The sequence below is a fragment of the Nicotiana tomentosiformis genome, chromosome 3, assembly GCF_000390325.3.
Source record: "Nicotiana tomentosiformis chromosome 3, ASM39032v3, whole genome shotgun sequence".
Lineage (NCBI taxonomy): Eukaryota > Viridiplantae > Streptophyta > Magnoliopsida > Solanales > Solanaceae > Nicotiana > Nicotiana tomentosiformis.
Window position 1 is genome coordinate 96,365,002 of NC_090814.1, and position 20,931 is coordinate 96,385,932.

The window sequence follows — 20,931 nt, forward strand, 5'->3', positions numbered from 1 at the left end:
TTTGATCAAATTTTTAAAAACTACTTCTACGTGTATTTTTCTCAAAAAGACTTTTCAAAAAAATACTTTTGGAGAGAAACTATTTTCTCCGCAAAAGCACTTTTTTTTCAAAAGCTTGGCCAAAGACTTAAACTTTGGAAAAAAGCACTTTTTTTAAAATAAAAAAAAAATGCCTCTAGGAGTGGAGAACTTGGTCAAACAAGCTATAAATTTCTTTCATTGCTCTAATTTGTTAAGTCATTCAATAAATTTGAATGAGTCTGCGTCTTCTGCAGCCACGCGTGGTCTATATTCCAGCGAAAATAAAACAAATAAAATAGAATACTCAGCACATGTGCCTATATTCCTTTCTATTCCTTTTGTGCAAAACCAACGGTAATGTTCCCGTAATGAAACAGAGAATATTATCCCTAAACTTCGCTGAAAATTCATAGATGCCCTTCATTAATACATTTCAAACCACAAACCGCATATACCAATAACCAAAAATCATATTTCTGAGTATAGTCCAGAAATACACTGTTGTTTCCACCAATAAACAAAAATGATTTCTGCACCACTGGCCGATGCCTGTATGTATACGTAATAAACCTACTCTCAATGGCTGAATTATGTCAATTCAACAATCCATCAACTACTCTAACAAACTACAATATCGAATGAAACCATGAATGTCCAATAAACACACTGTACTCCTAGATTAGGATCTAACTACTCTACACCCAGCCAATCCTTTTCTTGGAACCATTGTCATGAGTCCTAGAAACCACTTCCACTACTACTCCGAGAATTTTCGCAACACGATAGAAATTCTTTTAAAATAGGATGTGCTGGCCACTACAGTTCGTGATAACACACTCCAAGCACCCACACCACCTCCAGGGGCATAAAACGGAATGAAGTATCAATACATGGTGGACATTTTGTATCTCATGAGTCCACCATTTCATCCTGTATCTCATTAGGTGCAATTAGACCGGGAATAGAAAGCATTCGCTGTCGTTCCCTTTCTCTCTGAGCAGCTGCTTCCTCGGCAAAAAGGTCCTTATTGTCCTGCAAGAAAAATGAAGCATCCAAGTGAGGATATCAAAAATCCAGCAAAGGAAAAGATAGATCTTTATTTTGAACAGGATTAAGTGGTTCAAAGAACAGCAAAAGACGGAAAAAAATGACAAGCTAGTTAATAACATTACTAGGGAAAGAAAAACATTAGTTTGGATGTAAATGGGGCAGGGCGGGATAGGCAAGCCTTAACCCCCCTAAAATTCCAACCCGCCAGCCCTGCCCCGTTTAGCATTTTTCCATAATTTTGCCTCCTGCCCTGGCATGCCCCATTTATGTTCTTTCGTTTTTTCACTTCATAATATTCTATTTATTTTTTCACTTTTTCGATTTTATTTTCTTAGAATGGAAAATGGCTCTTTTAATACTGAGAATGGGAATTGTGTCACAGAAAGTGATTTCTTGAAATCTAGAACAAACATTTGAGCTTTTTCTTTCCAGTTTTGGCTAGATAGAATCCAAACCTGCTGCGTTGCATCTTTGGTATCCTCCAAATGATGCTAATAGGTCATGTACAACAAGAAAGAGGAAGTCGCTGTGAAGAAGCTAAAGCTTTTTGAAGAACGGCAAAAGGCCAAATATACCCATGTACTTTCGAAAATGGTCTAAAAATACCCTTCGTTATACTATTGGGCTATATATACCCTTCCCGTCATACTTTGGAACAAATATACCCTTATTTTGGATGGAGGTGCCACGTGGCAGCACCAGATGAAAACGACCCATTTCTTTTTTTTCTACCCGATTCGTTTTAAAAAACCAACCGCCCGACCCGTTTTAAAATTCAGTTTTTTTAAAGTATATTTTTGTAAAAACTGGAAAAAAAAATATTTTTTGTAAAAACTGAAAAAAAAAGACTCCTAAAGCAGTGGACTACATATGCATTAGTTTTAAAAAAATGAAAATATTTTGCAAAGTCTTTTTTTTTTCCAGTTTTTACAAAAAAAAAAATACTTTAAAAAACTGAAAATTCTATATTTTGTAAAAACTGAAAAGAAAAAAAAAAGAATTTACAAAATATATATTTTTCAGTTTTTAAAGTATTTTTTTTTTGTAAAAAATGAAGAAAAAAAGATTTTGCAAAATATTTTTATTTTTTTTAAACTAATGCATATGTAGTCCACTGCTTTAGGAGAGTTTTTTTTTTCAGTTTTTACAAAAAAAAAAATGTTTTTTCAATTTTTACAAAAAAAAAATACTTTAAAAACTGAAAAGACTTAAATATATATATATTGCAAATTCCTTCTTTATTTCCAGTTTTTACAAAATATATGCTTTAAAAAAACTGAAAAAACTGAATTTTAAAACGGGTCGGGTGGTGAGTTTTTTAAAACGGATCGGGTAAAAAAAATAGGTCTTTTCATCTGGCGCTGCCACGTGGCACTCCATCCAAAATAAGGGTATATTTGTTCCAAAGTATGACGAGAAGGGTATATATAGCCCAATAGTATGACGAGGGGTATTCTTAGACCATTTTCGAAAGTACATGGGTATATTTCACCCTTTGCCGGAAGAACAATCATGCCAAAATCTTGGACGAGATCATGTCATAATCTTAGACATGACAAGAACTTCCCAGAACTAAATGACAAGAACAATCATGTTTGTATAGATGTTTAAGAGCCCATTTGGCTAATTTAAGAAGCCAAAAGCACTTTTTTGGATATTTAAGGCATTTGGCCAATACAAGGAAGTTGCTTTTGAGCTAAGTTGCTCAGACTCGGGTGCGGTGTCCGATACGGGTGCGGATCTAGAGGTCAAATCCTTCATGATCTAAATTTAAAGATTCGGGGGTACAGATCCAGGTACGAATACGGGTGCAGGGATTCGGCTAAAAATAATTCAATTATTTAAAAATAGAGTTATAAAAATATGTCTAAATTATGAGACATTATGTGAAAAACTTACAAGGTATTCCGAGAAGGAGAAAATATTGAACAAGAGTAGAATTTTAGAAGGAGATAAAAGGAAAAGGACTGACATAGAAATTTATATATACAAGGTATTCCATTTTCTTCCATATCACCCTAGCTTTTGATTTGTTTTCAAAAATCATTGTATCTATCCCAAATTTCTCCGTTGATTTTGGTCAAAGTACCCAAAATCGGTTGACCAGATCCGGTACGGATCCCACACCCATACCCACACCCCGTCGTGTCGACACGGGTGCGGCACTGAAAGTGAAGAGTCCGAGCAACTTAGCTTTTGAGCACCAGCAGAAGCAGTTTTTCGGCTTTTGGAAAAAAGCAATAAATTCTAGCTTCTTCCGAGAAGTAGAAGCAGAAAAAAAATTCAACACAAAAATATCCTTACTGAAAATTTATATTTCCCAAATTATCCCCTCATTAATTTAACTTTTTTCTTTCTACCATCCATTTCTTCATTTTTCTTATTTTCTATCGTTTTTTATTCTTCTCCTATTTTTCTTTGGAATAGTCTCTCCGCTATAAATATAGCTTTCTTTTATATAGAATTTATGGAGTGGGTTTTTAGTTTATACTGAACAATGTATATTGATATGTCTGAATCATCATGTAAACAATAAGTAATGCCATATATGCAATATTATTTCTTTGGATAACTATATTTTATATTCATTAAAATCTTTAATATATATTTTTACTTTATATTTTATAAATACAATTCTCTTTTACAAATAATATCAATTGTAAATTGAACACTTACTGTACTTTTTTCGTAATTTGATACTCAAAAATACTTTTTGGAAAGATTAGCCAAATAACATTTGCTTATCAAATATTGCAAAAAGCACTTCTAAATGACCAAATGGGCTCTAACTTAGGCAGCCAACCATGAGAAGGTCCTCAAGCTGCAAACTGTGAAAGCCAGAGACTTTGTACATTGCTTGCTAATTTGAGTCGGTTTAGGTTGAGTATTTCACAACCTGCCACCCATCTTGCCCTGTTATAGATTTTCAGGAAATAAATTTTGACCCACTCGCCCATGCCCATCTAAGGTTTCTCCCCGCTCATTGCCATTCTCGAACGTTATACTTATAAGACCAAGATTGAAGAACCAAAAACCTTAATAGACTAAGCCCAGACTCATGAGAAAGCAATCCACATATATCAAACTTCAGAAGGAAAGGGGATAAAACTACTGAACTTTGATTGTGTAACTTTTTGATATCCAGTAACAGGAGATTATGAAATCATGTTTTTGTTTTAAGTTTTTTCCAAAAGAAGTTTTTGCGAAAAAATGTTTTTACGGTACCTTTTAGAGAAAAGTTGTTCCATTCAAGAAATGCTCAGAGATCTTCAAAAATAACTATAAATGTCCAAGCACGTTTCTTTTTCAGAAGCTTTTTTTCCCAATATTTTTTCATAGAATTTTTCCACAAGTCATCCAAACGGCTCTAAAACTAATGGCTTTTGTTTGTGCAACTTTTTGATATCCAGCAAAAAAATTGCTTCTGAAATCACATTTTTGTTGATGTTTTATAAAAGCAGTTTTTACAAAGAATTGTTATTTGAGTAAGTTGTTTTAGGGTACTACGTAGAAAAAAGTTATTCACTCAAGAAATGCTCAGAGATCTTCAAAATAACAACTATCCAAGCACGTTTTTTTTTCACAAAACATTTTCCACAAGTCATCCAAACAGCTCTACTTGAGATATGAACAAGCAGGTTGTCTGGAACTCACAATACGACCTAAACAGAGTTCAATTCAGAAACGTTTATGCCAAAGAATTATTTAAAGGTACATGAATTAGTGGACATAGGGTAGAAAATTAGCATGTAAGCTGATATGAAATTCACAGAAGGACCACGAGTGCTAACCCATGACAAAAAAAAAGACATTCTAAAGCCCTACACAATTTAATTCATCAGATCCATGATAATTTCTTAGTAACTCCATCCTGTTTAAATGGTCTCAGTATGACCTAGCATAGACATTAGAGATAACTTCGAAATTGTGAACCATTTTTTATTTTTTGTGGGAACATGTGACTCATGCGCTGATTTTTACACTTTTGAAGAATTTGAGAAAAATGAGTAATGAATAGATTGAAAGTAGGGTCCTACATCTTATGAGTTTTCTTTTCAAGGAAACTGGGTACCATTATGCCAAAATTAAAGCATGACAATCTGTTTGGATCTTCTGGAGCACGTATATAAGGGGCAGGGTAGAGAAATAGAAAACCTCCACTTAAAACCCCTCCCCCACAAAAGACATACCAATAAAGCTCGGAAACAAATGGTCTACTAGTAACACTAACCTGAGAGGAGAACTCTTTTGATTGAACGAGGAAGTCCCTTATGTGATTCTTGAATGTGGGAAGGTCATTTGTTGACTCAAATAGCCCACTGACAAACTGAGTCACCTGAAAAGAGCAAAGCATTATTAACATCTAAAGAAAAACTATAAACAAATTTAGGTGAAAAAACACTATGTAAAACTTATGGTCATACTTCAGCTGATGTCATGTTGGGGAAGGATGTACTAAGAAGTTTAATGGTGTATTCACGAACAAACATTGCATTATTTGGATATGGATAAGGTACTGTTGATGCATCCCATAGTGGCTCAGTCAATATGCTAGACTCCACCTGGAATCACATCACTATGTTACAAAAAATGCAAGTATAGATAGGAAACCAATCTGTTAGCTAGACACATACCAGGCAAAACAAATGCCGTAGCACCAATACATGCAATTTAAACCCAGGCTTATGAAACGTATCTGTTAGTACAGCAAAAATTTCTTGCTCGATCGTCAAAAAGTAAGTCCTATAAAACTGGTTAGCAAATTCAGAAGCCTGCCATGAAAGAAGAAACTATTAAACCCCACCGCGTAGATTTAACAATCAATAGGAAGGCCAACAATAAAGATGCACCTGAAAATTTTTTAGCATTTCCAGCAAGAGATTAAGTCCAGTCTCAGCAATGTTCCTCTCTGTGTGCCGAAACGCCCATATTATAGAATCCATAACAAGTTTTAGTTGCTGAAAAATAATCAGTACATTATGAAAATCCAGCACAAGCTTATGCAGACACTAAAATAAATGTGATACCGTATAAATAAATCTCTGAAGAATTCTAAGCTTCATAAATTAGAATTGGTGGTCCATACAGATACCAAGAGCAGGCAAAAAAACATACCTCGCTCGACAGCCGTATCAAAGCAGGAAAACAATGTGTAGCAATTGCACGAAGTAACGAAAAGAACTTAAGCCGGTGCTCTGGATAATCTTCAAAGTTTTTTGTAATCATCTGTTATACATAGAATGAATTCATCAAACAGATCATGTGTCATCTCAATGCTGAGCTTCCCAAATGTTTATTATAGTAACCAAATTATATCTAAAGCATATAACAGGTCTGCAGCTGAGTCACCCTGATAGGGCATATGATAATGACCTTACTACCCGTTAAAATTGTTTGGCAGTCAACAAAAGGTTACCTCTAATAAAACCACGATGATAAAAGCAGTTAGTCACCAAGAAACAGGATGCAAAAGTAGCAGAACAAAGAAACATGCAATCAAATGAATGAAGATGGTGAATAGTATCATCTAAATTAAAGATTTAAATGAATACATCTATAACATTTATGAGAAGATGCAGCATTGTTAAATTAGGAAAACACATCATCAAAAAAGTACTTTATAAGTATATATTTTAATTACATAACGTTGGGGAATATTTAGTACAGAAGAGACTACATATAATATTATAAAACTTATCAACTCAGAATAAATTTAAAAAAAAAAAAAAGGGGGGGGGGGGGGGGGGGGGTGTCTAACCTCCAGAGTACACTGGAAAACAGCTTCAAAAATGCGAGGGACATCCTCAATCATAGCACCCTTGTACCTAACAAAAAAATGTTAGATACAGAAGCAAATGCACCATAAGAATATGGACAGTATTGTGCACAAAAGAAAGTCATGGAATCTTGAGCGCATTGTGTGTTACAAAGACAGTCAGTTAATGTATGGAGCAGACAGTCACAACTTATGAATTGTCAGTCCTGCTGAGTGCCAGTTAGGGCTGGGCATATATGGGGTATAACCGGTAGCCCGAACCGACAAAATGTTATTGGGTTATCGATATCGGGTTATTGAGTAAACAGCTTGGTAACGGTTTAATATTATTTGACTATTGGGTTCGATTTGCCTAATTTTATTAACGGTTTAACCGATAACCCAATAAGCTTTATCAATTTATAATTTTCCATTAAGTACGGCTTCATTCTCTCAATTCTCTCAGCAGTTACTCTTCATCTTCAGACCTTAATTCTTAGAGTAAGTTTTAAACTTTTTTGAGTTTCTCATATTAATTTTTTCAGTTAAGATTTTTAGTTTTAAACTTTAAAGAATTAATTATTCAGACTTTTAGTTTTTCTATTTGTTTCTTTTTTTGCACCGATTCTTTAGCATTTAAAAGATTAGGATTTTATTTTTTTTCTAGGAATTATGCTCGCCCACAGTGAGATAGTTAGTAAGATTAAATTGTTGATGTCTTTTTCTTTACTCCTACTAACTTATAACTTTGAAAATTGAGATAATTCACGGGATTTTTAAATGCAAAGAAAGTTTTCTTTTCTAAAGTTGAAATTTAATCCTTTCTTAAGAACAAAAATTTAGTTCCTTTCTCAAAACAGTATGATCGCGATTTCTATAATAAAAACATAAAATTTTTGGGTGTTTTGATTCTTATCGGGTAAACCGATAACTGAACCGATAAGGATCGATAACCGACTAACCGATACCAGATAACCGATATCTTATCGGTTCGATTATCGGTTTAGCATATTTATAAACTGATAACCGATATGCCGAACCAATAACATTGACAACCGAAGCGACCGATGACCATCCTTAGTGCCAGTTGGGAGTTGGAGGCAGTTAGCTTACTTGTTAATAATTGTTGCAAAAAGCGAGAGAACTTCAGATTCCCTAGCATCAGGCACATTCCTTGCATAGTCTCCTAAAACTGGGTCCATCATTGGTGGCACAAATTGCTTCCCGATATGTGGTTGATCTTCGGCCTTGTCCAAAAATGTTTCAATAAGCTTTAATGTTTCCCTTTTTACCGAGCTGCCACATATGACACATGTAAGTAAATGCATCTTAAAGCTGGCAAAAAAAATGGGAAATCTAAACTGGAACCTACCGCAAGAGTTTCACAATGGATGTCCTTGAGGCAAAGGGCCCTCCTTGTCCTATGCTTGTAGATATAAGCTCACTGTACATTCTGCAACAGAAAAGGTTCGCAATTAAAAATCAGAAAGCACCAAATATTTATAATAAAGATGCCATCTAAATATTTAAAAAACATAAAATCAAATAAATATGATATCCATACCTATAAACATTGAGCATGTCCAAAAAGATGAGAGTAATTTGAGGTAAGAAATAAGTCCCAAGTGAGCTAGCAGCACTTGTATTAGTCTGCAATGCAAAAAAAAAAAAAAAAAAAAACTCATGTTCAGAATAAGAGAATATTATGCAAAAGGCATTGCTAGGATAACATTTAAAACCAAATAGGAGATCATCAAAGCTCCCTGACCAGCACACAGAAGTAGCCACGTGATTTCAAAATAACACAGCATCCGGATTGGACATATTGGTTGACGCTCAGAATACTCCTCAAACTAGTTTCTCAACTTCAAAATTCTCTATTTCAAGTTAAAGTTGGAATAATGGACAAAATAGAATGAACATTGATTTGCAAATAATATTTCATTATTTTCAAATAATATGCAGGTCCAAGTGCCTGCTAAGTTTGTCATAGAAAAAATAAAAGGAACATATAGTACTAATGAGAGGCCTGCATTAAGAACCCCAAGTATACTAGCCAGCTTGTGTTAGCAAGTCCCATTTAATATCCTGTCATAATGACATGACAAACTGTGTACCACATTTTGTGACTACAGTATTCAAGGTAGAAAATTTAACATGCGGTAAAACTAAAACTGGGATGATTTTCTGAGGTCTGACAAATGTGCAAACAGATCATGCATAAGGAGAAAAGGATCATATATCATACCACACGCTTTCTTTAAGTCTAAATCACCAAAGTATTTTCTATTTTGGAGAAAAGTAAATCACCAAAATTAAACCTGAAAGATTTGATAGCACTAGTAAGATTATATAAAAAATGACTATTAAAGAGCATGGAACACTTCTTATGGACTCGCTGAAAATGATCTGATCCAGTTCATGGCCTATTGGAAGTAGAAAGCAGTCGGTTGGGATACTTGTCCCTGCCCCCGGCTTCTTCCTTACTCTGGCAACTCGCAAGACTTTGTGAGTAACTACAATGAGAAGAGAAAGAAGGCGAAAGGAAAAAACAAAATCACAAGCGCATGCCAACTTATACATTTACAGAAAGAGCTTAAGAATTTATCATCTATAAAAGGTAACCTGCAATATATTTAGCACAGCTCGGATAACATCTTGATCTTTAAGATAGTCCACGCTTTGTCGTGCCTGTCCTATAATTTCAGTCCATCTCTGTAAAAAGTATATGTTCGTAAGCCAAAATAATATGCAGTGTATACTCCACGTATTGTTATGTGGCGCATTTAACGAACGCAAAAGCCAGATATTAATACACAAAAAAATATAAATAAACAAATAAAGAAATAGATAGCACCACCCAAATACATCTTATCTAGACCATAGGTAAATACCTGATTTGGAAGCACCATCAACCTCTGCAGATACTCATCTCTTTTGGGGGGATCAGGCTCTGCTTGAATCATTTGACCAACCTAACAAAATGATATAGAACCCCACCTTTCAGTAATAAAGATAAAGTACTACTCCCTCTTTTCAATGTTATATCATTCTTTCCTTGTTAGTTTGTTTCGGAAAAATGTACACCTTCCCATATTTGGAAACTCTTTAATTTTAAACTCCCCATTTTACCAATAATGAATTCAAGTATGTAACGAAAGTATCTTTATTTCCTAACTCTGTACCCCTTGATATATAGAATAAGACATAGTGAATACAATACATCTAAGGAAACAAGTAAAACGAAATGAAGTATATTCTTTCGAACAAAAAAACTCTTACAGATTCGTAGAAGGCATGAATCTGATGAGGTTCTAAATCTGCAATAGTTGTCGGGAGAGTGGTTAGGAGCTCCGAGACAAATGGCTCATTTTCTCCAACCTGAGAACAAGGATAGTGGTCAGTACAAGATCAGTGTTAAGTCATTTTGTAACTCTTGTATCGTCATAAAAACTGATGCTATTAACAAACAATTCTCTTACCTGGACTACAACAAACTTGCGCTTGCACTTCTGAACGATTTTCAAAAATGTATCACAGGCCATATCCTAGAGAGCAGAGACAAAAGGTCATCAGGAACAGAAATGAAGCCATGACAATGAACCATAGCATATAAGCACAAGAAAATAGTTTATTGCAGTGCAGTTTTCTAGGCCAAAAGGTGAAATAAGTACCATGCACTCTAACCCCTCCCCACCCACACTACCCGGAAAAAAAAAAAAAAGGGGGGGGGGGGGGGGTGGGTGGGTGTGGAGGGTGTGTGTGGCAACTCAACTCATATGTAAGTCATTTGATAATTTATTTAGAGGCCAATACTAATAACAAAAAGACATCTGATTCCTGATACCATATGACATTATTCCATAGGACATCCCAAACGATCACCAAGTCATAAGCGCCAGCACAACAATTGGTGATTTGTGAACCAACCAATCAGTAATTTGAGTGGGAAAAAAAACTTCTAAATAAGGATAAACAGCAAAACAGTAACTTGTAGCCAAATCATTAATCAGTAGTCAAACCTGCACTCCAGGATGTGTTTCATGCATGAACTCGAACAATTTGTTCACAACAGTCTTCAAGAACTTCCAATGAGCTCTCAAAAATCTAGGATATTGCCCAACCACATACCTAGCATTTAATCAACACAAGCCATGAAAAGAATTCAGTGTACCCGTAGGCAATACAACCATTTAACAAATTTAGTATAAGCAACATTCTGGAAGATCAGATTTGTAAATATAAAGCACGAGAATTGAAAATTCTGGCAAGAGAATAGAACTGGCAGACAACAATGAGATCGCATCCATACATTATATTACTTGCAATTACAGCTTTGTTGTCTTTCCCTTTGGTGATTTCACATAGGTTTAGCAAATCGCGTATCACCATGACAAGAAATCTGTTCTCCTGCCAAAGTGAACACAAGGAAAATGTGAAAATTCAAGATCTTAGTATGCAAATGATACAAAAGATCTAAGTCATATTGCTTGGTTCAATGCAAGAAAATAGTGATGCACACAGAAGAACATAAAGCAAAACTTTACCAAAAAATGACAGCATGCAACAACACTTAGGACATATCTTGTGTGAGGGCTAAGCAAGAAAGTTGCACAGCCAAAATATAGTTGTGAGCCTCAGTGAAAATCATGTAATTTGGTTAATAACTACATAAAACAAACTATTATAAGCATACCTGCTCTTCCAGCATCGACCCAGATATGGACCCAATTGCCCAACATAATGTATTTAGATTGTTCCATGACCAATCCTCCCCATTGAGTTGTTTGCTAAGTTTCTTCAGCATCTGGAGTGATACAAGAATATGGAAACATTATGAATCTCGAAACATAGCTGCGGACCATAAAACAATCTTTTCAGAAACACCATGTCAAAGTAAAGAAATGATAATTAACAACACCCAATGAAAAGTAAAGGTTCATCAAAGCCAGAAGCAACTAGCAACAGTCACTTGAAAATATGTTGAAGATAAACAAATGAACAGCTCAACCATAACTAAGTCGCTGAAGTATAAAACAAATTGCAAATTAACCCGAAGACAATTGAAATTGTTAGAACCTCCTTTCCAGGAGTTAGTAAAGAAGGATAGGATCATTATCTCGACTAAAACTACAACATATCAGGACTTAATGAATCCCCAGCAATTACCCATACGCTCACCATAATTGAGAAAAGTAATAATAACACATCCAAACCAGCTATTTCTAAAGTAGACTTCTTGGGTGCCGATTAACCAACCAAAAAAGTATAATGTGAAAATAATGTTGCCCATACGAATTACACAAAAATTCAGCATGCTGCTTCGACTACATTTATTTAGGTCATATCAAAGTTGATGGCTTCAAAAGAAGTGCACCTGCTTTTCGGTATCGTCGTGATCAAGATGTGACAAGTAGATCAAAGTTTCCCTCATGATCTGCAACATCAGACATCATTAAACACATAAAAAGGGGGGGAAAGACACAACATTGCAAAACAAGAATCAGGCAAAGTGCCTTTTGCCAAATATAGCATGCATCTTACTCCAATCAAACAAGAGGAGCCTAAAAATGTCAATCAAATTCAACAGGTTATTCTGTAATAAGATAGATACCTTGTATTGCACAAGGACGTCATTGTCCTTCATAGTTTCACGGACAATGTTCCCATTTTCATCTTCAACAATGAGAACTTCTTCAGGTTTTGCCATACGAGATATCATAAGTAACCTCAATTTGGACATTGGACCAGCATAAAGTTGTCTCCTCTGCATAAGTTGCGCTCCAAGACCATCAGCCATACCGGAAAGCAATGGTATCTGCTTAATTAACACAAAAACTTGCATATGAGCAGTTTGTTTTTGGAGAATTTTAGTCAGCAAGGATACAGGTAACTTCTCATACTTGAAGCCCCATCATATTTGCAGTCATTGCAGGATTGTCAAGATTATGATGCGCTTCAAACAACTCAAGAACTAAGGAATTCCAGTAATCCAAGCAAACCTGTGAAACCACACATTAGGAATCAGACACTTCCAAGAAAGTGTATCCATCACGAATAAACAGTGGAACAATACCTTAAAAACCTCTGTGTCATCCACGTACGAGATGTTGATAAGATACTCAAGTCCCAACAGGAGGGCATTTATATTCTCTTGTGATGTTTCTAGCACACGTATATGAGACTGCATACAAAGTAGCTTCTCAGACACAATGCTGACTACTACGGTCCAAAGTCATATTGTCAATAAGCAACTACAAAGTGAAAGCTGTCATGTAGTTAACACAGAGTAAAGAAGCTTGCCTTAAAAAATGACGTAAAAAACAATGCCAGATTTTGAATGAATGCCTGGATAAAGGAAAGAGAAGCATTAGTTACATGTTGATACAACAATAGACTAACCATTCACTGTCTCAAACAAACCTGCTCTTCATTGCTTCCATTTGCATAGGCCTCGGGAATGTTTGTGTTGGGAGGAAGAATAGTCTAGATGTCACAAGCACAAAAGCACAAAAGCACAAAGATAGTTAGCTAATACAATAAGGTATAACTAAATAAGTCCTATCAACAACATAAACACCTAGGACAGCAAATGAATAAAGTTCAGCTGCAAGTTTGGACATTTTGCTTCAATCAACTGAGTTTACAGGGACATTCCAACTCAGATATCAAAGCAACCAAACTGTATGCAATCAGCAAGTTGAACGTGATGTGTTACTTAATCTAAATCGAAAGGCAAACTCAAACTTATCATAGCATCTGCTGAAAGACACAATTGAAGACTAGTATAAGCAATTTAAAGGAGGCCTCAGTTGTGTTAACAAGAGAACAATAACCTAGTCTAATGAGTTTTAACACCTTTGCTTTCTATCAACAACATTAACACCTAGGACGGCAGATGAATTAAGTTCAGCTGAAGTTTGGACATTTTGCTTCAATCAACTGAGTTTACAGGGACATTCCAACTCGGATATCAAAGCAACCAAACTGTATGCAATCAGCAAGTTGATCGTGTTGTTGTTGCTTTCAGCCAGTGTCTAGACTTGGAGAAAATTTAAAAGATTCCCTTTGCACCTACTGGACTACATAAACAACAACAACAGCAGCAGCCCAGTGGAACCCCACAAGTGGGGTCTGGGGAGGGTAGTGTGTACGCAAACCTTACCCCTACTCCGGAGGAGTAGAGAGGCTGTTTCCGATAGACTGGACTACATAACTCTTATTGATAAAGTAATAATTTCACAGATGTGAGGAAGCACTGGTATACATGTGGTATACAAAATAGTAAGGGACCAACAGACAAATATAGTTCGCCTCGGACCACACCAGATCATCCAAATAATTCAACTTCCAAACATAATGCATCAATACTGTCCGCTATTCCTATAATGAAATTTTGTTTGCAGTATGTCAGTGATTGAATGTTCTACACAAAGGTTTTCATGAGACTAACTTTCACCTTTAAAATTTTCAAATTTATTAGAAGAAGACCATGCATTCGGTACAAGGTCAACCACAACCTTCAAAGCTCACAGGAAACTTTAAACATAGATATATATTTGGCTAACTGCTAAAGAAACGGATAGGAATACCATAAGAGCGCTGCTTTTACAGAAATACATGGAGAAAAAGACACTTGCTCTCATCAATTCATACAACAATTCAAAATTTGATACCTACAGAAGGTTTAGTAATTCTTCTAATAACTTCTATCCATGTGTAGACCAAGCAACCAATTCTAGGAGAACATTTCTTAAGGCTCAATTGAGAAACAAAGAGAAGGGTAGCCTCGCTTCAGAGTAAAACCAAATGGCCGTACCACACCCAAAGATACAACTCCACCGACAGCCGTTATAAAGAAGCAAAAAAAGTATTCCCTCGTTCATTTTTACTTGTCCACAATGGACTTTGCACTCCCCTTGAAATAATAAATGAAGTATTACAATAATACCCATAATAATGATAGCATTTCAAAAGTAAAAGCGAATGGAGGGTGTAGATACAACAATACAAAGATGTAATTAAGAATCATAGACTTCCTTCATCTTGGTACATCTTGAACTAATTAAAAAAGCATAACGCAACATCAAGAATTAATTTAACTCCACCTGCAACTGCACCATGAATATGGTGTACTTCTTGACGTACTGGTCGTTATAAAACTCCCCAAAATTAAGGGCAGCAACCTGTCATATTAAAACAGCAACCAACAGTATACTGAATCAATTTGGATTGATTTAATTGTTAGAAGAAACTCTACTAGAGATCTTGTCATAATATACCTCTGTTAGACACTGAAGTGTGAGGTTGCGATAAGCTGGCATGGGGAAAAGTTTAAGCAGGGTTTCCAGCTGTAATATGAAGAGACAAAGGTCAGACAGCACCTCTCAAACACAATCTGTATTGAAACAATAAATTGTAGACATGCTTCAATCAAAAAGATAAATAATAAGCAGCTGAGTAATACGAACCAGTGTTGATTCAAAAATATAGCCAAGTGGAATCCATGAAAGGAAAGCATGGAGTGTAGCAAGAGTAGCCCTGATGAGCTCGGTTCTTTGGGATGCTGATAGCACATACAAGCATAGCTCATGGATGAGTTGAAACTCGCTGTAAATAAAGAAAACCAACACTTTAGAAAAGATAAGTCTAAATAGAATTCGTTATAAACTAATATGTAAATAATGCTTATATAAAAGACCTTCGGCTTCAAAATGATAAAAGGAGCTCCGCAATTCATACAGTGTATAGGTTCTTTTAATTCTCAAAACCGACTGATATTACCCAAGCATAGAAGAAATAAACAGGTTTTAATCGCATTGAATGTTTGAAAAACAAATAAGAGAAAAATAAAAATAAAAATTAGCAGGGAAGAACAAGTGTTATGTTTATAAAACAAGTGACTAATACAATCGAAAAGAAGAAAATAGTATTTAATCACAGAAAGATACAAATGTATGCATTAAGGGGTGAAAAAGATAAATTTATGCATAAAATCTTCTTCTTTCGTGAAGGGAAAAAAATAGAATGGCGAAACATTTTCGCCTGTGCCCACAAAGTCTCACACTAAAACAGTTATAACTCTATCCTATTTTCTATAGCAGCCAAACAAACTGTTTCGGATTTCTCTACCATTTGCATAATTCTATTGAATTACTTCTCTTTTATACCGCAGCTTCAAAACTTTAGCCAAGGCCCGACTTGATGGCAAATTCTAGACACTATTCAACATCAGTATGTCAAAAAGCTAGTTTTTCAGAGTCCTATAAATCAAACAATCTTATGTCGAAAATCACAAACATGAAAAAATGTATCAGGAAACAACTCATATAAATCAGGAGTTGTACCTGTTTAAAGATTGTTTGAGCTCCTTAATCTTTTGTTGAGTCATTTCACCCCTCGAGAAATCAAAAACTTCCTCGCTTAGAAGCTGAAGAATAGTGTTTCAAGTTATCAAGGTGTACATTCTAATGTTTTCACTGGAAGATGGAAATGGAATGTAGAGGAACCTTCAATATGGCCATGCAGTTTTCACATATAGTTTCGCTTGTCTTTGCGGCTGCAACTAAGTCAGGAATGAAGCTTCTCCATCTTGCAGGCCACTCATGCTTCAAAATCTGAAAATACAAATTCACAAGAAAAAGATAATTTCTGTAAGACATTTCAACTTCATGTGTATCTTGAGTCACAATCAGTCCCATCACTTGCAATCACCAAGAGAGAGAGAGAGAGAGAGAGAGAGAGAGAGAGAGAGCTTTGTGTATTAAGAGTACCTGAACCAATGTTATGTTTAGCTTGCTAATATACAGCTTTTCCCGCCGAAGAGATGCTTCATCACTGGAAAGCTGAGATCCATATATGGATATGCATAAATGTAACGGATAATAAAATCCATTGGAATGAAATATTCAATTCAAGATCCTCAATAACTTAAAGAGAAAAATGACAAGAATTATGTAGTTATACCTTCACAATAACTTCAGATATATAGTTTTTCATTCCATCTCGTTGTTCGACTGGCAATGCATTCCATCTATACTTTATAACACCTTCTAGAACCTGCAGGGTGAAGCCAGTCAAGTATTTTACTCGGTTTCCTGCCATATATATCAAAAACCGCAAACAAACAAAGACAACGAAGTGAGCCAAAAGAACAGTTATTTTTTTATTTTGGGCAGTTACACGGTAAATGCCACCTATCAACATCTCTATCGTAACCAATCAATATTAAAACACATAACTTTAGCATCTGTTTCAATTTTTTTTCCTCGAAACTAGATAACTCAATTCAAATTCCCATTTTTAAAAAAAGGTATTTGGATTGTCAGCCCTCCTTTATCTCTCCAATGTCCAAGTATAATTCCTGAACTTAAGCTCTCATCTTAAATCATGAGAAATTAATACATGAATTACTTTTTTCGCCAGTACAACATCAGTCAAAGTCACACTTATAAGAGAAAACATTAATGATAGTATGACGGTTGCGTTAAACAATCCTATTCTAATTTAAACACCAAACTAAAAATTTAAAAAAAAAAGTCATAGCCGTAAGTCAAACTTCACAAAAAAAACACTGTAAAACTGACCTGCAAAGCGAAAAACTTAGTATTCAGGCTTTGAGTGCTCGATAGAATGTGAACCACTTGCAGCCACATATCTGGGTTATTTTGCAAATCGCGCAAAATGTGGTCAGCTGCAGCCCGCTGCAAAGCAATAAATTTAGTACATACTTACCAAAAGAGCAAAAGCAAAACAAATCTTTCTAAAGCTAGGTATATGCGTCCAAAAAAGGGAATCATCAGTGATGATGACATAGCACATCATCAGACAAGCTATAGATGTGATCCTTTGGGGGTAAGTCATCTTCTGTTGTTTATTCTCAATAATTGTTCATCTCCGAAGTTCCCATTTATCCACATAAATTTTAATTTATAATCTACATGTCTAACGTGGAACAACAAATACTTGAGGTTTCTTTTCTTCCGAGTCTATCAGAGAATAGAGAGGTCCTCGTAAATATCTGGTTCCAAAAAGAAAGCAGATGTAAAAGTCACATCAAATACCAGATGGAATTTTCTATCAGTTACCACTATTATTATTTTCCAGTCTTTGAGATTTTCTTTTCTTTTTTTGATAAGGAGTCTTTGAGATTTTCTTGTAATATGGCTAGCAACATGAACAAGATTTTGCGAGTTCCAGCCCTCAAAGTAAACCCTTTAGTGTATGCAACTATACCTATCATTCCCTTTCGCGCATCCTGTTTCTTTGTTAATTCCATGTAAACCATAAGTCCAGCTAAAATGATGTTTTTTAAGGCATTATCAGCTGATCAATAGAAACAGTCACAATCGTAATACATTTCAACGACATGAAATAACTCAGAATTAGACAACTGTCTCCGTGAAGCATCACTATTTAAGGCTTGTTGATACACTGCTTTGACTGGTCTACCACAAATCCTAGAATTCAAAAAAATAATAATAATAATTGCTGCACCGAACAGTAACTGCTTAACATACTTGTTATAACTACGGACAATTAACACTGCCTAACTGAATTGTTATTCACACTAAACACTCATTAATGATATTTAACATTTTTTTCCAAATCTGATACTTACTAATTCACAGAATACAGACCCCATTATCCAATTGGTGAATCTACGGGTATGAAAAGCATTTAAATGATCCTGAATAGAATGCAGTAGGTCATCTTTTTAAGTGTTCTAGCAGCAGCCTGGCAATATACACCAACTGGGTAATTACTAATTAGTGTCATACTGAATAACCGCAGAGTTAATTGCATTTTTCCGTATCCACATATCAGGATTGAGAATCCTTCCAATATGCCACTATCTATCTATCTTCAAGATAACAACAACAACCACAAGCCCAGTATTTTCCCACAAGTGGGGTGTGGGGAGGGTAAGATGTAGGCAGCCTTACCCCTACCCTAGAAGGACAGAGAGGCTGTTTCCGATAGACCCTCGGCTGGAGAACGGATGACAAAAGTAATGGCAACAATAAGAAATAACAACAAGATAAAAATATTGAAGCCGAGAAAGCAGTTAAACTCTAGGTAGTAATAGCAATCTATGAATAAAAGGATATTATACTAATACTAATACTAGCGAACTGGGAAAGACAAAGAGATACGCTCGACTACCTACTAGCCTTCTACCATAATCCTCGACCTCCACACCCTCCTATCTATGGCCATGTCCTTAGTCAACTCAAGCTACGCCATGTCCTCAGTCAACTCAAGCTTCGCCATGTCCTCAGTCAACTCAAGCTGCGCCATGTCCCGCCTAATAACATCCCCAAGACTTTTTAGGCATACCTCTACCCCTCATGATACCCACTAAGGCTAACCTCTCGCACCTTCTGACTGGGGCTTCTATACTTCTCCTCTTAACATGCCCGCGTATTTAGGTGGGGCCTTTTCCCCTTTCCTTCAGTTTTCTCTCACGTTTTCCTTTTTTTTTTAACTTGTGGTGAGAATAAAGAATGGTAACAATGTATATTCCAGACCTCTGAAACTAAGAGTCCTTAGGAATTGGACAGAAGTCAATATCTTGAATAACAACAATGAGTTAAATTAAAAAAATTAGAGAAAAGCTATAGGAATGGCTGGCGTAAGCAATACAAATCTTCAAGTTTAAGAAAGGAAGTGACGCTTCCTTGAAACCAATTAAAAGCCAACCGTAGAACTTATAGCACCATAAAATCAGTAAAGTAACAAATTTATCTTCGTTGAGCCAATTTTCCAATTTAGAACGAAGTAAAACTGTTCAGCTAAACACTAGCAATCAGAAAACTTTCAACAACCGAGTCAGAAAAGTAATTGGCGTCCCACGCAATTGAAAACAAAATCAACCAGCAATTGTAAGGGGGAATAGATTGTCACGCAAATGAACTGGAGAAAATTAGACAAATTGGGAGAGAAGGCAAATAGTTCTCACCTCTTCCTTAGATCCGGTGCCATAGAAAGCGGCAACAGTGGCGTCGAGCAACGAAACATCAATAGGCTGACTCAAATCTCTAAGCTTATCCGCCGCCATGGAGAGAAAAGATGAATGAGTGATAAACCCTAGAAATCAACAGTCCAGTTCAAAAACCCTAGAAACAGAGAGATGTGGACAAAAACCCTAGCAAAAAACGTGAGCGCTCAATCTTAAGTCTGTTCAAAGTTGTGGGGATTTTGAAGCTAAGTTCTAGAAGAAAGAGGCCAAAAAAGGAAAAAACACAGAGACAGCTTCAATTTGAAGCAGAAACAGTCTTCTAGAGACTAGAGGGGAGTAATAACAAAACGTACTAAACAAAAAGAGATAAAATAGGGGCTTCGGGAAATAATATTTTAAGCGCTTTTCCCTCCTCCCTCCCTTTTATAATTAGTGTGTGCGCGAGGAGCGTTTTTTACGTGTTTTTTTTTTTTTTTTTTAAAAAGGGTTAGTGAAAGGGGAAATTAGAAAAACAAGGAGGCAAAGTTTTGGGAGTTGCGACTGGTTTGAGTACCGCAATGTCCCCCGCTTTGGCTTTTATATGGAAAGGGGGAAAAGAGGGAAAATGAGGGTATTGCCCCACTCACATTCCCAATAGTGAACACTTAACAGTGAAAGTGGAGTTTCTGTTTCACTCTTCTTTTTTTCTTTTAGGTTGTTTTTCATTGGTTTTGGACCTTTGGTGTGTGATTCTAGAGATTTTTTTTTTTTTTTGGTTAAAGGGATGCATGCATAGATTAGTTAAACTGTTTGAATAGGTACAACAAAGGGAATGCTAGAATTCCCCATCAAATCCGGGTACTGAGCCACTGTATTTAGGCCGCTAATATTACAAATTTACAATCCGTAATATGTCTAGTAAATGTACTTCCTAGAATATTGCCAAAAATGCTTCATTTGCAATCACTCAGGAACTACGAACATGGTCAATTTTTCAAAAACTTCCTTCTTGATTCCTTGTTTTGCCAAAAGATCTACTTTGCTCCCTGTAGTTGTGCTTGAATGATATTATATTCATTCTTTGAATCAGCAATCTACACTCAAAGATAATAGGATTGTATGTGATTTAGAGGTTACGATTAGAATTGCGAGAGCGAGTGTTTCA

The 20,931-nt window shown here is 35.7% G+C and overlaps 1 protein-coding gene across 2 annotated transcripts; it reads right to left on the minus strand.

Annotated features, from left to right (window-relative positions):
- Positions 1 to 473: 473 nt before the first annotated feature.
- Positions 474 to 20,270, minus strand: LOC104100264 (protein EXPORTIN 1A). Of its 2 annotated transcripts, none has more exons than XM_009607464.4 (32): positions 19,788 to 20,270; positions 17,413 to 17,529; positions 16,793 to 16,885; positions 16,600 to 16,671; positions 16,336 to 16,443; positions 16,174 to 16,256; positions 15,298 to 15,436; positions 15,109 to 15,177; positions 14,935 to 15,012; positions 13,250 to 13,312; positions 13,130 to 13,174; positions 12,903 to 13,010; positions 12,730 to 12,828; positions 12,441 to 12,647; positions 12,204 to 12,263; positions 11,523 to 11,633; positions 11,139 to 11,236; positions 10,849 to 10,957; positions 10,309 to 10,374; positions 10,109 to 10,207; positions 9,721 to 9,801; positions 9,452 to 9,541; positions 8,391 to 8,476; positions 8,199 to 8,279; positions 7,940 to 8,122; positions 6,830 to 6,896; positions 6,187 to 6,297; positions 5,922 to 6,029; positions 5,706 to 5,843; positions 5,496 to 5,633; positions 5,303 to 5,407; positions 474 to 1,053 (listed from the first exon to the last, which is right to left on the minus strand). In XM_009607464.4, exons 1-32 carry the CDS (start codon positions 19,884 to 19,886, stop codon positions 931 to 933), a joined length of 3,234 nt encoding a protein of 1,077 aa, XP_009605759.1. In that variant the 5' UTR covers positions 19,887 to 20,270; the 3' UTR covers positions 474 to 930. The 2 variants fall into 2 exon arrangements, with proteins under 2 accessions (XP_009605759.1, XP_009605760.1); XM_009607465.4 differs by having other exon boundaries at positions 12,441 to 12,644; positions 19,788 to 20,264.
- Positions 20,271 to 20,931: the final 661 nt, after the last annotated feature.